This window comes from Lissotriton helveticus, chromosome 10 (assembly GCF_964261635.1).
Source record: "Lissotriton helveticus chromosome 10, aLisHel1.1, whole genome shotgun sequence".
In the NCBI taxonomy this organism is placed as follows: Eukaryota; Metazoa; Chordata; class Amphibia; order Caudata; family Salamandridae; genus Lissotriton; species Lissotriton helveticus.
In genome coordinates this window covers 1,061,587,295-1,061,603,960 of record NC_136071.1, presented here as the reverse complement: position 1 = coordinate 1,061,603,960, position 16,666 = coordinate 1,061,587,295, and the positions used below count along the sequence as shown (strand labels likewise).

Here is a 16,666-nt window from a genome sequence, read left to right as displayed (position 1 = left end):
GGTTATCAGAGACTTCACACTACACATGATCTCACATATCTTTCAACCTCTACATCCATCTTAGGCCACCAATAAAGTTCTTTAATACGAAGTTTTGTGCGAGTAATCCCTGAATGTCCTTCATGGCAAAGATCAATGATTTTTTTTTCTTAAGTCCTTAGGTGGAATGATTCTATCACCTAGTACAACTAACATATTGGGCATACTAAGTTCATCTCGAACTTCCCAAAAACCTCTTAAATCATCATTGATGATTTTCTTGTCTATGCCATTCCAACCTTTGACAATCAATTGTTTCAAAACAAGTAAAACTTGGTCATTGTTTTCCGCTTCGAGCCATTCTTCTTGCGTAAAACTACCTTGAGTTTTATCGAAAGAAATATGTGCAATAGAAAAACCATTCCACTGATTTTTATCTAACTCAATTCGCAGTAATGACATACGGTTTAAAAAATAAGCCGTGAAGTTTCTTGTGCCTGGTACGTATTGCACCTCATACATAAAGTCTTACAGCCTCATGGACAACCTTGCTATCCTTGCTGTGGCATTGGTAAGACCATCCGTTGTAAGTAACTTCGTTAGAGGTTTATGGTCACAGCGAACAATAAACTTCCTTCCCCACAAAAACTTCCTGAAATGCTCTAAAGCCCACACCACAGCAAGGGTCTCCCTTTCAACAACTGAATAACGTTCTTCTGTGGGAGAAAGGGACCGAGAAGCAAACGCTATGATGACCTCTTTGTTCTCATTGATTTGGGTAAGGACACTACCCAACCCCTTGCTACTGGCATCAGTTGTGACTATAGTATCAGCATTAGGATCAAAACCTTGCAAACTAGGAGCCTGTGAAATCGCCTTTTTAATTTCATCAAACGATCTCTGGCACAGTTCACACCAATTAAATTGTACCTTGTTCTTAAGTAGAGACCTCATAATATGGGTTTTTTCTGAAAATCTATCTACAAACTTTGCATAAAACTCAGCAAGTCCTAGAAATGATCTAAGATCTTCTTTAGATTTAGGTGCAGGAGCATCTCTTAATTGCACTCACCAAACTAGACTTTGGCCTTATACCAGATGAGCTAACTTCATGCCCCAGGTAAGTTACACTCTTCTCCGCAACCTTACACTTGGAAGGTTCTGCTGTAACTCCCTTATTATGCAAAATACCCATTACCTTCTTCAAACGCTCATCATGTATCTTCTTGTTTGGGCCCATAATAAGGATGACGTCCTGAAAAAATACTACGCCTTGCATATCACCAAATAACTCATGCATAAGCCTTTGAAAAACGGCCGCAGCGGACGCTAAACGAAACGGCATGCGGCAAAATTGAAAACACCCAAAAGGAGTGCAAAAAGAAGTAAGGTGTTTACTCATAGGCTGCAAGGAAATTTGATGATACGCACAAGACAAATCGATAGTTGAAAACCATTTAGCCCCTTTGGTCAAGGTAAGCATCTCATCAATCCTAGGAAGAGGAAAGCGATCAACAATTATATTATCATTCAAATACCTTAAATCTATGCACATGCGGATTTTGCCATTTGGGCGTCTGGCGATAACGATCGGAGAAATCCAATCCGACGCCTCTACAGGTTCAATTATTCCAGCATCTAACAATTTATCAATCTCTCTCTTTACTTCATCACGAACGATGAGTGGAATGTGACGAACCTTATGTACCTTTGGAATAGCGCTAGGTTTGAGTCTTAATTTTGTGTGAAAAGCCTAGGAGATTCCCAATACTTCCATTGAAGACTTCTGGAAATTCTTTCAAAACCCAATTCTTTGTGCTTTCAGATTCACACATGACTAACGCCTGTTCTGGGCTATTAGGAACAAGAATTATGTCAAGTGAGCGTTGATCCTTCCAACCCAAAACAGGTGGTCCATCTTTAGCTACATACAGTTTACATACAGCTCTTCTACCTTTAAATTCAAACATTAAGGATCTAAATCCTAACATTTCAATTTTTTGTCCAGTGAAACTAGCAGGAATTACATCTGTAGGTTGAAGTTGCGGCCCAATTTCCCTTGTAAATTTCTTATCCCAAGTAGATTTGGGTATTATAGTAAACTGAGATCCAGAATCCGCTGCTACTTGTAGATCTATACCACCAAAGGAGACTATACATAAAGGTTTGTTGCTATCATCACGAGTAATATTTACAACTACATGTCTCGCTTTGTTGCTTGAAGGATCGAACTCCTCATCACGATAATCCTCATCATTATCTGATAAGTCAGTCATCATTAGTTACACAAGTTACTCTTGTTTTCTTTTGAAATTTTCTTCTGCATTGTTTAGTGAAATGACCAATTAAGCCACAAACCGTACCCTTTGAAGACTTAGCAGGACATTTATCAAACCTGGCAGTATGTTATTTGCTACCACATCTGTAAGAAGCTAAAAATTGAGTAGAGTTATCTTCTTTCTTGAAACTAGGATTTTGGTGTGGTTTCCAATTTTGATATTGTTTGGACTGTCTCACATTAGTATTCTTGTCTCTCCTTGTGTCATTGATCTTATTAACAGTTACTGGCTCATTGGAAGAGGAGACTGCTTTGGCACATCTATCTGAAAGTTCTGCTTTTTTAACTAATGTGATAATGTCTTTGAGACATGCATCCCCTTCTATCCACAACTTTTCTTGGACATTCTTATTCTTACTACACATCACAACTTGATCCCTAATCATATCACCATGCAGGGGTGCAAACTTGCACTTGATGGCCAAATTCTTTAGAACAGAGATATAATCCTCAATGGTCTCATTTGTATTTTGTTTACGCTTATAGAAGGCGCGTCTAGAAACTGCGACACATACAATTGTGGAATAATGGTCATCAAGATCAGCTATAGCACACTTAAATACATCCAGATCTCCACTTCTTTCAATCTTTTGCATCTGTAAATACACTCTGAGACCTTCAGGTCCTAAACAATGCATTAACATTCTTTTTTTTCTTTCTGGAGACATAATACTGCCATTATCCTCTAGAGTGGCAATATAATTCAAAAAATATTCTTTCCAATCCAACCATTTGATATTAGGTTCACCTGGATTAACTCAAAAATCTTTTGGATCACTCAAGGTAATACTCCTGTTACTCTGTGAAGAAGAAGCTGTCAATACTTGTGGAAGCTGTTCTTGACTCTCCATACATTTTTTGTTGTTGTTTTTAACACAAGAACAAATACATAATAAAAACTTGTAATCTCACTGTATAAGAACGATGAAGTCTGGGAAAGCACAGGTTAATTCCTTAAAATTGCTGTGGTTATCGTGTGTAAGAACGGTAAATTATAAGCTTTTAAAAGTACAGGTTAACTGCTCGATTTCCTGTTGTTCGCGCTGAATAAAGAAGAAGAAAAAAAAATGATTAAAAATGGCCGACACGTTGTGTGCCCCTTGCGTGACCTGTGACGTCAATCAGTTGAATATCTGGTGAAGACCACAACGCGCGCCGGTTGTTACTCACGCGCCAGTTGTTTGAAGGGAAACACGCTGTAACGATGGCAGCAAGCTCACGCTCCACGCTTCTGATTCACAGGCAGCTCCCGGCTCAAATTTTAAAGGTAAACAACGCGCTCCCACGATGCTGGCTAACACTTGAGTTCACGGAAACTTGGAAATAAACACAGCTGGATCGCATTTGTCATCCGCATTAAATTTAAAGATAAAGAAGATTGCTAAAAGGATGGCCGCTCATTAATTTTGACTGCTTTTAAACTAAGTAATATCGAAATAGATAGCAGTATTAAAAGTTAGAATGAAGAACAACTCACTAATAGAAGGATGTCAGGAGTATTTTTCTTCCATGTAGAGTTGAATAAGCCAGTGCAATTTCTTGAATTTTCCCAGTAGTTCGTTCTTTTGTTGAAAATACAAAGTTCATTTAAATTCCTTATGAAGCTTGCACTGAGGGTTTCTGGTCCTCGTCGCCAAATCAGTGTAGCAATGCACATACACATATAAACAATTCTGGAACATACTCAATGTTCCACACAATACAGAGATCTTAAAGTGATATATTTACACAGATCTTAAAGTGATATACTACAGCTGCCTACTCTAGTAGTAAACATTCAAGGAAACACATAGCGGGAATCCAATGTAGTGAAATACTGGACAGAATAAGAGGAAAGTTAGCATGGCACGGGTGTGATGATCCAATGCTGAGCTGCAGTCTTCTGCAGCTCCGAGCACCATTCTCCCCTTACGATCAAGAAGCATAGTGAAGGAGGCAGCCGTATGTAAAACTGCTGACAGAAAATGAAGCCCCATGATCTGCTAAGACAGTGTCCAATGCGGATACGAGGTGAGGTGAGGTGAGCGGGGATGTAGAAGGCAGTCCGCGGCCTCATCTGTGTCCTCGGAGCTCTAACAGAGAAATGCGGTATTCCGCAGCATCAAGCTCCGCTCCCGCGGTGGTAGAGTTTGACTTCTTGAAAACAGTAAATTCAGATCACACTTGCCTCCATTATGTTCACAAACTAATCATCAGACACGTCACTAAGAGTCTTGGTAAAGTATGATCACATGCAATTTGCATTCTAACTGCCAGAGTCAGTGACTGTTTTTTTGCTGAGATGATCCCAACCTAGTATTCCTTGGGTATTCCTCTCTGCTGATCTACTCAAAGCCTCCCCAAGGGTAAATATTTGTGACTGGTCTTATAAAGCTGTCTGCAAATAGAAGGAATGCTCAGAATCAAATGTTGATGTTCTTAGCAGTCAGATGTGCTTAGGTGTAGGATAGGGACAGAAAAGTACAAACATGAGTGTATGAATAACATACAGGATAAAAGTGGCAAACCTAAAATAGGTAAATGAGACAACGCTAATATGAAGCAAAAATGCCATATTGATTAAAACAACAAGATAAATTAAGAGTGGACAAGGATCTCAACCTATAAGAAAATTGAATTTCCAAATACATTTTTAAAAAGCTTTAGCAAGAGCATCTGCTCAGTGGCACTGAAGTATGAAGGAGCCCTTCTCCAGTACATTAGTGTAGTGGACGTGTGCCACAGGAGACTTGGTTTTAATCTCTGCCATGGATGATGCATTGAAAAGCCTATCCTATACCTAAAGATGTATTGCCCCTACTTAATGTTTGTAAAGGTGTGCACTGCTTATATTTTTCCGGTGAATGACTGCAGCTAATGATTTACCAGGAGTGGGTCTTTTTTCACAAAAAATCTGAGTGGACTGTTATGTTGAAGTCTAACGTTCCATTGAGTACCACTACTAACATTACAGAATAATACCTACACAGGAGCAGCTCACAGTAGCAGCATCTAATAATTAAATGGCTAACAGCCTAGCTACAATACAAAAAGCAAGCTACTGATTGTTCTTACAACCAGTATGGTCTTATTTGGTGCTGACCACTAAAGAATGGATTTCAAAATGTGATAGCAAGCCCATCAAGAGTGATCCTGATCATTTTGTTTAGGAACAAATGTGACCTCTTTAGACCTACATGTGAGTGGTTCTGACAATTCTTATTCAAACTAAAGTAGTTTGACCTCTGGCTGCAATTGTTGTTTTCGATGGGTAGCTTTGTAGCCCAAGAATCGCAAATTGAGACCAACCTCCACTTGTAAGCTACCAAGCCTATGTAGATAGGGGTTCATATTTCAACATTAATGATCAACTTGTTCATCTTACTATGAAGTTGTCATTGAAGCCCAATTTCATTAAGATGTATTCAAACCAAGTCATTAGCATATAGCAAATATCCTCCATGCCTTTACACAGCTTTCGGGTGAACCATCTTGCAGCAGCCAGAATGGAGAGGATATAAGACTTAAAATCCGAAATAACCGCGGTGCAGAAACACCGCCTTGCTTCTCCAAAATGGGCGAGTTGTCTTTAGGTATCTATTTGTATCTACTTTGTAAGATGCCTGGCTAATCCGAAGTGCCTTTAATTTCCCCATAAGTTCCCTCTATCAATGGAATCAAATGCTGTGTTGAAATCTATAAAACACCCACAAAGCTGACAATAGCTTACCACAGATACTTCCATGCAAGTAAATGTAAAAGTATAATCTAGAGCTGTATCCCTGCTCTGAAACCACTATGGTTATTAAGGACTAATGACAGATTTAGATCTTAGCGGATGGGTTACGCCATTACCACGGTGACTCATATCACGTCCGCTGAAATATAAATCTCATAGGCTATAATGGAATTTATATTTCTTCTGACTGGCTATCCATCACCGTAGTGATGGGAGTAACCTGCCTGCCGAGATCTAAACCCGTTCCTAAATCAGTTTTTTTAACCCACATTTCAACTCCCATTGCTAAGCGATGTTAATGAATAATAGTTTGGCTGTTTATGACTGCATGTTTATATTGAAGTTTCATTATTGTGCATTACCATGAGCCATTCTTTAACCAACCCACAAGAATAATGGGTATATCAACAGTAGTTGACTTCGGTCATTTAAACATGTTTGCTAAATGATGTATTTATACCATTTGCAGATTGTCACACTAGTTAAGAAGAATCCTCTCTTGGCAGATGAAGAAGCTCTGCAAAAAAGCTCCAGGGTGTTGGACTTAATTAGTGAAAAGTGCATGAAACAAAGAGACATGAATGAAGTCTTGGCTATGAAAATGCATTATATCAGTTGCATCTTCCAAAAGTGTATTGGATTTTTAAAAGATCAAGAAAATAAACTTGATGACCTTATCAAAAGGTAAGAAATTAAAATATGTAATCATGTGTTGTGATACGTACGGGGTGTTTAAAAACCATCTCTTCTTGGAGCTTCAATGTTTTTCAAGTTAAAGTGAAATTATAGCTCTTCCATGTGCCTTGTGGTGAAAGAAGCAATTTTCACAACAGGAAAACTCTTAAATTGCTTTGTCAGAGTTAGGAAATGCCCACACGCATGCTTCCTAGTGAAAACCCCACTCTTGTATATGGTTTCATGGAGAAGCCACACAGACCTGGGGTTTATCTGTAAGAATAAACTGGCTTAAACAGCCAGTTTGTCTTTTGCATTGTATGGCTCTTTAGCTATGTATGAATCGGCAATGTGTAGAAGGATTTAGCAGTGCAGCAGGATTCATTTTAGCTAGCAACTGAGTATATTTGTTCACCTGGTTAAGGAGGCAATGTGAGTGGAAGAGGCAACGACTGGAGTGGTGGAGGTTTCGGAGTGCTTGCATTGGGAAGAAAGTTATTTAGGATGCATGGAGAAAGTGAAACAATCGGTAGATGGAAATGGAGTAGAAGAAAGCAAAGATGGTAAAAGTAGGTATAAGTGTGGTAAGAGAGAATGGGATGAAATACAGATGAGAGGAAGAAGAGATTGCAAGAAGGATGACATAACTTGTGGAATGTATGACCTTAAAAGCAGTTGCCTGTAAACAAGGAGAACTATACTTGTATTCTTGTATAATGTTTTTCTGGCTGGATGCCTGATGGAATTAAATTAGATTAAAATAAAAATGCATTGTACCCGCACAATTCAGTATCTTACTACAGTTTACCTAGTGAATTTTATTACTTCACACTGTCTAGTTTTCTAGTTTCTGTTTAGCAGGACTGTCAGGATATGTCACCATGGCTAATTTTCTATTTGCATTTGTTTTGAAAATGTTATAGCAATGTTATGTTTGTATTACCATAATTGAGGTATGTTTAAACAGTGCATAGCATATTCTAGTCGATTTTTAATGTGTATTCTTGACCTACGGTATTTAAGGGTTACAGTTTGAATAATTAAATGCTTTGCTTTATAAATAGCCTACTTCGAGGCAGAGAGACTGATGGTTTTCCCATTTATCAAGAAAAGTTTATTAGAGAGTGCATTCGCAAGTTCCCCTTTTGTGAAGCTACACTTCTCCAGCAGCTTGTAAGAAGTATTTCTCCAGTAGAAATGGTAAGGATTGAATCTTGCTCTGTAGTGTTTTAACGTGCAAGTTAAATTTTTTAGGCTGGGTTTCTTTTTTTGTAGAGCGTTGAGTCAGAGGGTAAGTAGAGGAAGTATATGTACAAAAATAATGTAAGAATTACAATGTACAGCATATACCTACATCTAACTTGTGGGCCGTAATGGCCAGTTGTAACACTAAGCCTCCGAAACTGTGGACGTTCAGGCCGCGGACGTTCCAGGTACGTATATTAAGCTTGCTGTTCTGTGTCTGTGTCAACTGTGTGTGTTCAGGCCGCGGACATTCCAGGTAACTATATTAAGCTTGCTGTGTGTCAGCTGCATACTTAGTTGAATCGTGACCAGTAGCGCAGCCACCTTTCTGTGTAGACCTGCAGACTAGTGGAATTCATGCATTAAACTAAATTATCTTTGTCCTTTTAGTGGGACAATACTTTGGTCTCGGCACCTTCCCCCCACCACGTCATGCCATCCCTAACTTAGCTATGATGATTGCCCCTTGTCAAACCTTCCGCTAGGAAATTAAATTAAAAAAACAATAATTAACAGTATCATCCCTCAAAGAAAAAGTCAGTGTGGGATACACACGTAGGCAGATGTTGCCTGCGCCTGCAGACTACTGATCCTCAGCAGTCTGCTAGTACCCTCTGTCCAGCATCAAACTAATAGTATGATTCCAACTAACTTCTAGCCCGAGCCACTAATTACACCCAAAGGTGTATCAAGGTAGTCCTGGTTATGTATCATGCCCAGACAAACAGAATTGTATATCCCCAGTCTAGTGATACACTTATTGCTACTTGAACAATGCCACCCTTCCCCAGCAGCTTAACCATTCCTCCCAAGTGCGCTGCAAAGTGGCAGTAACCCTATCTCACTGAGCAAAAAGGTATAGAAAAATAGGAACAATAAAAAGATAGTCTTATCTGGAAGTTAGATGCTATCAGTCTTAGTCCTGTTCATCTAGGCCACCACCAGTCGCGCCCTCCTTAATAGGAGATGCGCTGGGGTGTGCATTGTCTCTCGACCACTCCTTCAGTGCCTTCTGCAGGGACTTGGGGTCTGTGAAGATGCTGGATCTGCCTTGTCTATTGACCCGTAGCCTCGCTGGGTACAACCTGACGTAGTCCAAGTTCTGTTCACGCAGCTGTTTTTTTAGAAGGGCAAATTGTCTGCTGGCCTCCTGTACTCTCATTGTAAAATCTGGGTATAGCGAAATGGACGATCCTTCATAGCGTCACGTCTGTTTCTCTCTGGCCGCCCTCAAAGCCGCATCCCTATCTCTATAATTTAGCAATTTGGCAATGATGGGTCGCGGGGTTGCCTGAGAGCCGGCCTCTGCCCCAGCGAGCGATGTGCGCGCTCAACTATGAACATCTGTGAAAATGTTTCACGCCCCAGCAGCTTCGTCAGCAGCTCCTCCACGAATAGCTCCATGTTTCCCACGTTGATGGACACCGGAAAACCGTAATTCTGATGTTGCTTCTGCGTGACTGTGCTTCGAGGTCCTCCGCCTTGTCTTGGAGAGTCAACAGCAGTCTGCCCATCTGTTTATGTTCCTAATCCAACCATGTCTGCGCTTCCTCCACTTCAGTGACTCTGCGCTCGGTCATGTCTTGTCTTTCCACCAATTTGTCCATTCGCTCTGTCATCCGATCCATTTTGTATACCAGAGCATCCATTTTGCTGTTAATGGAAGTCCAGCTCTTTTGCATTGCAGCTAGGATACTGTTGATATCCCCCTCTGCCATATCTGGAGCCTCATCATTAGGGCTCTGCTACCCCTCCAGCGATGTTTCACGTGGTTTGGTTTTCCTGAGCTCGAAGTTGAGCTTCTGCTGCGCCCTGTCCACTTTTCCCGTATTGGCCAGTTAAGTAATTTTGTACCAGTGGTTCCTCTGTTGGAGCTGGATGCCTGTTAGGCGCGCACGTGCATGATTTTGCCGATCTCTCTGTCCGCCAGGGAGGTGATAGCTGGGATACCTCCGATACCTGAGTTGGAGAATGGCAGGCCGAAACTGTGGGTGGAGGGGGTGGGGGTGGAGGCACCTAGGCAGCTAGTGGGCACCGCTCACTGCAAGGGACGCGCTATGTTCTAGAACTCTCCTACTCGGCATTTATGCCCACTGTATGCAACCGGCCCCTCCACTTTATGCAGGGCCCAGTTGCCTCGAGCTGCCAGAGCACGTCTAGGCACAGTCACAGCCCTTCACCAGGACTAGGGAGCCTCAAACTGTACAGCTTAACTGGCCAATGTCAGGCGCCCGCCTACCGGGGGCACCAGCTCTCTTGTGGATCTGTATTAGGCCAGTGAATCTCCCTCTGTCTCAGGCACTGGAAACAACCCCGCAGACTATTCTTCCACTCGCTGCAGACTTTAGGAGAGTTCGCAAAATGGCGGCGGCTGTGTATGCACTACTCTTTGAAATGGCGCTGCGCGCCAAATCGTAGCTCCAGTCTGGGGCAGAGATGAATTTAATTTAAGTCTCTAGGGCATCTTCCACTCAAGACCGTTCCCCAAAATTGCAGTGTAGTTTTCGGGCGCCTCTCCAACCGCAGCCAGCAACCGATGTTGCCGCCGCTAAGTCTTATTCTCAGGCAGTGGGGCCAGAGCCGGAGACCCTCCGCATACTCACTGTGCCTCCGGGTGTTGTGGGGCTGTTCCAGGTGTGTGGGAGATGATCTCGACCCACAGGCACCCAGTGCAGCCGGGTCCGAGGGTCTGCAATGCCCTGCTCGCCTCAAGGCACGCCCCTGCACGTCAGTGTCCCTGGCGCAAGGCCTTCACACTCTCTCTTCGCCGCCACAGCTTCAGGAGGCACCAGAGCTCCCGAAACCTCGCAGGGTGCTGGCAGATGTTTCGATTTTGGAAAAGGGGGGTGGTGATGGACAGAGTTTCTGAATGATGCAGAATACTCTTACCAAGTCAATAGATCATGGTTTTAATCCATCACCGTTTTTTAGCTCACTGCACCATCCCAGCTCAGAACCTGGCTATATGCAAATTAGTCTGTTCCTGTCCCAGTGCATGATGGGAACAGGGCAAACCAAACTACCAAGCCAATTCTTATACTGGGAAGGAAACAAGCTTCCGGGGACCGGTTTCTGGCATCACAGCCTTCTTCGGCCCGGCTTGCTTGAATCCTGATGGTGCAATGAGCAAGGGACTCACGTCTGAGTATACCCTCCCACACATAGTGTGGATAAAACCGATTTTGGAAAAGGGGGGTGGTGATGGACAGAGTTTCTGAATGATGCAGAAATCGGTTTTATCCACACTATGTGTGGGAGGGTATGCTCAGACGTGAGTCCCTTGCTCATTGCACCATCAGGATTCAAGCAAGCCGGGCCGAAGAAGGCTGTGATGCCAGAAACCGGTCCCCGGAAGCTTGTTTCCTTCCCAGTATAAGAATTGGCTTGGTAGTTTGGTTTGCCCTGTTCCCATCATGCACTGGGACAGGAACAGACTAATTTGCATATAGCCAGGTTCTGAGCTGGGATGGTGCATTGAGCTAAAAAACGGTGATGGATTAAAACCATGATCTCTTGACTTGGTAAGAGTATTCTGCATCATTCAGAAACTCTGTCCATCACCACACCCCTTTTCCAAAATCGGTTTTATCCACACTATGTGTGGGAGGGTATGCTCAGACGTGAGTCCCTTGCTCATTGCACCATCAGGATTCAAGCAAGCCGGGCCGAAGAAGGCTGTGATGCCAGAAACCGGTCCCCGGAAGCTTGTTTCCTTCCCAGTATAAGAATTGGCTTGGTAGTTTGGTTTGCCCTGTTCCCATCATGCACTGGGACAGGAACAGACTAATTTGCATATAGCCAGGTTCTGAGCTGGGATGGTGCATTGAGCTAAAAAACGGTGATGGATTAAAACCATGATCTCTTGACTTGGTAAGAGTATTCTGCATCATTCAGAAACTCTGTCCATCACCACACCCCTTTTCCAAAATCGGTTTTATCCACACTATGTGTGGGAGGGTATGCTCAGACGTGAGTCCCTTGCTCATTGCACCATCAGGATTCAAGCAAGCCGGGCCGAAGAAGGCTGTGATGCCAGAAACCGGTCCCCGGAAGCTTGTTTCCTTCCCAGTATAAGAATTGGCTTGGTAGTTTGGTTTGCCCTGTTCCCATCATGCACTGGGACAGGAACAGACTAATTTGCATATAGCCAGGTTCTGAGCTGGGATGGTGCATTGAGCTAAAAAACGGTGATGGATTAAAACCATGATCTCTTGACTTGGTAAGAGTATTCTGCATTATTCAGAAACTCTGTCCATCACCACACCCCTTTTCCAAAATCGGTTTTATCTACACTGTGTGGGAGGGTATGCTCAGACGTGAGTCCCTTGCTCATTGCACCATCAGGATTCAAGCAAGCCGGGCCGAAGAAGGCTGTGATGCCAGAAACCGGTCCCCGGAAGCTTGTTTCCTTCCCAGTATAAGAATTGGCTTGGTAGTTTGGTTTGCCCTGTTCCCATCATGCACTGGGACAGGAACAGACTAATTTGCATATAGCCAGGTTCTGAGCTGGGATGGTGCATTGAGCTAAAAAACGGTGATGGATTAAAACCATGATCTCTTGACTTGGTAAGAGTATTCTGCATCATTCAGAAACTCTGTCCATCACCACACCCCTTTTCCAAAATCGCTGGCAGATGTTTCTACACCTCGAGGCCGCGTGTATGCGGGGCTGTGCAGCCAGTTTTCCGCAGGATGCCCTATGAATAGTGTGAGAGCTGGACAGACCTCTCAGCTTATGCAACCATCTTGGTCGCAGGCAAGCTCCGTCCCCCTTGTTAGCAAAATGATTATGGTGTTACAGAACACTCTGTAAACATTGGAGGAACTGTCAGTTCCTCTAGTCATTCTCTCAAGGCACCTGCCCCACAACATTGATGATTCTGGAGATGGCGTAGCTGTCTAGTAAGTACCAGTGCATCAAAAGAGTCAGTCCAGTCACAGTTGTGTTGTATTCTCTGGATACTATTCTACATTCTTTTTTTTTATTTGGCATTCTACAATTTGGCATCAACTTCATGGTCGTTTATAGTAATCTTCCGGGAAGGCGTGCATGGAGTGGGGAAGCAAGTGACTTGTAATGAGAGGGAAGGCTCTAACTTGTTTTGGGAGAAGTCTTTATTTGAAACAGATGTGTTTTTTAGGGTGCTCCCGAAAGTTTGGATGTATTTGGATAGACTGTTCTTTGGTTAAATGTTTGCAAGGTTTGGAGGTCAGACCAGAGAATACCTGGTTGATAGCACAGGCTTGAAGGGAATTCTCACTTCCAGTGGGAGCCAGCACGGTTTTAGTAGCATTAGTTTGAAATGGTCAAATACTGTGGCTACCAGTTTTGTGGCAGCTTGCAAGTATACCTCTTAGCAGAGCTGAATTTGTCTAGTGAAGGCTTGCTAATACTGCATAAACGTCACCCATGGAGGAAATCATCAGTGTGGATACTTTGCCAAACACCGTCTTGAAGTACCATTGGTTTTTAGGTCTCGCAGACCTGCGTTGCAGCGCGCATGCGCTGTTCGTTCTGCGAGGCATCTTGTAATCGAGCAGATTTCAGAAGTGGAGGTTAGGCTCCGACCCTTCTTTTCATTGTTTTGCGTCATCGTTGATGCTAAACGCTGGCTTTGGATTGTAAATGAGGCTTTTTAGTTCCTCCTTGTTACCGACCTGTCTCCTTTTGGCCACGCCCACCCGGACTGGATTGGATCTTTTACTTGCGGCGTTACTCTTCCTTCATATAGTCAGTAAGCTCGATGTTATGCACACTGTGGGATCCCTCGGATGTGGGCCCTGGTGCGCAGCAGCGTGCCCTGGCGGGCATGTTGTTTGCTCATGGACTCATCCCTCAGCGACTCTCAGTGCAGCCTCCTCCTCCGCATATTGAAACGCTATCCTTTTGCCAGTTGCTGAATTTGATAGCAGTCTTCGCAGAGGGATCGATTTCGGCACAGAGACCAGACAGACTGGTGGTCTCTCAGCTCCGCTGCCGAGAAATGGGGCGATTGCTCTGCTCCAGACTCCCGCCCCCTAACCTCTCCCCCACACGCTCTTCCGTCTGATGTGCACAGCACCAGGCTCCACTGGCGAGAGAGTAATACTGAACCCTTTCCGTGCAGGCATGGGCTTTCATAATTAACTTTAATGGCAGCGCGGCGCACATCATGTCCAGAGGCCAGAGGCATGCTCCTTGGGGTCTCCCCATCCTCTCGCCCGGAGCACAGGACACTGCGCCACTGAACATAAAATAATCGTGCAGATCGCTTGAATGGGAGCGGTCGTGCAACGCTACATGAGCACCGCACACCCCGCCATGTGTACTCCGATGCACGCACTGAGCCCACCTCGTCCATAATCAGTAAAATAACATGCAGCCCGTGTGAACGGGATCAGTCACCCGTTCCGTGAGCGCTGTGCACGTTAACATTTGTGCTCCGGTGCACGCACCAAGCACGGCCCGTCCATAAGCAGTAAAATAAGGCACAGCTCTTGTGAACAGGAGCACTGGTGCACAGCTCTATGGGCGCCGTACCGCTGCGATGTGTGCTCTGGTGGACACTCTGAGCCCACCCCGCCCATATACATGAAAATAACGTGCAGCCCCTATGAACGGGATGGAAACTAGGAATACCCTAACCTTTTCTTACTGCCTTTCTTCTGTACTGCCACCTTCCCTTCTGTTTCTTTCAACAACCATATGGTTCTCCCCTCGCCGGTCTCTTCCCTCAACATTCTGTTTTCCTATAACCTTCTCTCCCCATACCCTTCTGTCTCTTCAATGCCCATCGGTCACTTTCCTTGCCCGTCTGTTTCTTCCCAGCCTTTCTGTCTTTAATCCGGCTCCTGTTTCTCCCCTGCCCTTCTTTCACTCCACTTGCCCTTCTGCTTTTCCCCTTGCCCTTCTGTTTCTCCCCCTGCCTTCCTGTCTTTCCTGTGCTTCTGTCTCTACCTCTGCCACTCTGTTTTCTCCCAGCCTTTGTATCTTTACCCGTGCTTCTTTCACTCCTGCACCTTTTTCTGTTCCCCTCTTATTCTGTTTCTCTCCCTGCTTTAGTCTTTATCCATGCTTCTGTCTCCACCCCTGCCCTTCTGTTGCCTCGCCCTTCTGCTTTTGTCATGTCGGTGTATCACTTCCCTGACCTCCTGTCCAGGGCACAAGTCCGAACAAGCATTTGCAATGCAATAGGTCTCGCATGTACGTGAGTTTAAGCTATTGGTATTGTAAATCACAATGCCTTTTATTTATGTTTTAATAACTAAAACAACAATAAAAGGCATTGTCGTTTGCAATGTCAATAGCTCAAACTTTCGTAATTGCGAGACCTATTGCATTGCAAATGCTCGTATTTTTCTGAGTTGATGTTATTGTATGGTGCGACATGGAAATATATGTTGAGATTTCTGTTTATCGGATAGCAGTGTAATTTGACTAAAGGTGCTAGATTTGGTGGGAAGTCTAGAAGATTTAGCTTTGACAGTAATTTCTGTATGTTTGAATTTTTTTCTGACACAGTGCTGAAGTTATGTTTTGTTAGGGTGTGGCATTAATGAGAATGACTACTTCCAGATTGCGCTGGAATGCGCAGATCCGTGTTTTTTTAGAAGCAGTTGTGAGGTAAAACTAATAGCAATTTACATACTGGTGAATGGCTAAATCACCCTTAACCCCCAGTAAAATGGCCATTGTTTCATTGTAAATGTTGAAAATGGTTTAAATAATGCACAGTAGATGAGATGTGGAACTCAGGATCTAAATGATTCTACTTTGATAAAACTATTCAGATTTTCATATAGGTGGTGAAACAGATTGGTACATGCGTGTAGTATTTGTATAATACAAACCTAGCTTAAAAGGCCGTACAGGGTCAAAGGCAAGCATAAAGCATAGCAGTATGAACTAGTTAAGGGATTATTCCTTTATTATCATGTTTTTTTCAAAGAGGGATGTACTCCACTCTTTACGAATTTGAAGAATCATTGAGGCGTTCCTTAAAGGATACAGGATCCCATCCAGATCCTAAGTATATAGTTGGAAAAGATGTGCTGCCTACGGCTCCCCGCGTCATGAGTCACAGTAGGTGTGTGCTCATGACTGTCGTGAGCAGTCCAAACATTGCCGCTCCGCCCACACGGTATTAATTCCCTGCCTGTGTGAGAGAATGAATCAGTGGGCGGAGTTCGGACGGCTCCCGGCCGTCATGAGCACACCCCCTCCGTGATTTATGACGGCCGGGAGCAGTCCGGAGTACGGGTGCGCTACGCCCAACCCCGCCCCCCTCGCACTGCGGCGGAATTTGCCCAGCGGCGAAAGGGTTAACACTTAGTCTCCAGTCTGATGAAGGGTTCATGTGCGGGTGTGCCGAAAGCTACCAGCACTTGTCACCTTGTCCCCAAAATGAGTGGAGTGCTGGTCATCCTTTGAGTGGGTCTGCCTCTGGGCAAAAATTATAAACATGGTGGTTAACATGCCACTGCTTTTGGCATGAAAATATCTGTATACTAATTATGTACATTTGCCTGTGCTTGCAGGCAAACTATGTTGTTCCCTTGCTCCCTTTTATTGAGCTCGAGTTCACAAGTAACACAAGTTCAGCTCTAGAGAGAGTAGCAGTGGATGTATTGAATGGTGAGTACGACCCCTTCACTTATTTTTACATACCATTATCCTACACCCGGATCAACGGATCCTTGTAATTAAATGAGCATGCTTGCTCAGCCTTTCA

The 16,666-nt window shown here is 43.8% G+C and overlaps 1 protein-coding gene across 2 annotated transcripts in view; it reads left to right on the top strand.

Annotated features, from left to right (window-relative positions):
- ANKMY2 (ankyrin repeat and MYND domain containing 2) overlaps window positions 1–16,666 on the top strand; it is a 187,642-nt gene that overhangs the window by 77,844 nt on the left and 93,132 nt on the right. For both annotated transcript variants that reach the window (XM_078663774.1, XM_078663775.1), the window contains exons 6-7: window positions 6,505–6,719; window positions 7,775–7,910. In XM_078663774.1, coding sequence (XP_078519900.1) covers window positions 6,505–6,719; window positions 7,775–7,910 — 351 coding nt within the window. The remainder of the gene's footprint in view (window positions 1–6,504; window positions 6,720–7,774; window positions 7,911–16,666) is intronic.